Here is a 989-nt window from a genome sequence, read left to right as displayed (position 1 = left end):
TATACCAACAGAGTCACACTGGTGTCTCTCTCCCTCTGCCCTGTGTTGTATCGCAGCCTCTCTGTGTTTGTTTCCATAGCCGGTCTGCTCCGACCTGCAAAACTGCTTTTTACATCTACGTCGGTGAATTAAGGATTATTAAAGTTACCTCTTCTACATTTATGTTCTCTTGGCACTGGTCTCGAACACCCGGCAACTCCCATTGACTCCCCAAAACCGCACAGCATCCTGGGTATCCACCTGTCTCCTGGCTGGTCCGTCATTTTTTTCCCACCTGAGATCAACAGAAAAAAATATTTTATTTCGACTCTCTGACAATTTTTATTTCGACTCTCTGACAATTTTATTATTTTCATCAAACTTTCCTTTAAATAAACAGGTTGACCTTCGTGATTTTTCTAGTTGAATCTCACATTTAAGAATAGAATAAAATATAAATAATATAAATAATGTCCCAGTCTGGACGATTATACAACAATAACACGACGTTACGATTCTTTTAAACTCGCATTGATACCGTTTACTTACCCAGGATCTTGCAGACGCTGTCACAGTTCTGAGAGATCTCATTCAACCACCTCTTAACATTGACAAAGGACTCTGGATTTGTCACGTCGTAAACAATAATGACACCGTGGGTGTTTCTGTAGTACCTGGAGGGGAGAGGAGGATGAGAGAGTGAGCGATACGTCAGCAGGCTGAAATGAAAAAGAGAAATCCCTGAAACCCGGCGTCGGTGTGGGGATTACGTTGATGTGATGGTTCTGAATCTCTCCTGCCCCGCCGTGTCCCAGATCTGCAGCTTAACCCGCTCCCCGTCGATGTCTACCGTTCGGATCTTGAAGTCGACGCCGATGGTGGTGATGTAGCTGCCTGCGGGAGACGGAAAGCAGCAGATAGGAGCTTCAGTACTTCCTTCAGATTAACATACAGACGGCTCAGAGCTCCGTCCTACAAACACTAACGTTTGCTCGACTGTTATTGGAGCA

At 44.7% G+C, this 989-nt stretch overlaps 1 protein-coding gene across 1 annotated transcript in view; it reads right to left on the bottom strand.

Annotated features, from left to right (window-relative positions):
- si:dkey-16l2.16 (ras-related protein Rab-35) overlaps positions 1–989 on the bottom strand; it is a 9,546-nt gene that overhangs the window by 1,874 nt on the left and 6,683 nt on the right. The window contains 4 exon segments of the mRNA XM_035654511.1: positions 149–171; positions 174–274; positions 525–653; positions 750–873. Coding sequence (XP_035510404.1) covers positions 149–171; positions 174–274; positions 525–653; positions 750–873 — 377 coding nt within the window.

This window comes from Morone saxatilis, unplaced genomic scaffold (assembly GCF_004916995.1).
Source record: "Morone saxatilis isolate NCDOM2014 unplaced genomic scaffold, NCSU_SB_2.0 Contig14, whole genome shotgun sequence".
Classification (NCBI taxonomy): Eukaryota; Metazoa; Chordata; class Actinopteri; family Moronidae; genus Morone; species Morone saxatilis.
Note: the sequence above shows the minus strand (reverse complement) of the source record. Positions and strands in the feature narration are given on the sequence as shown.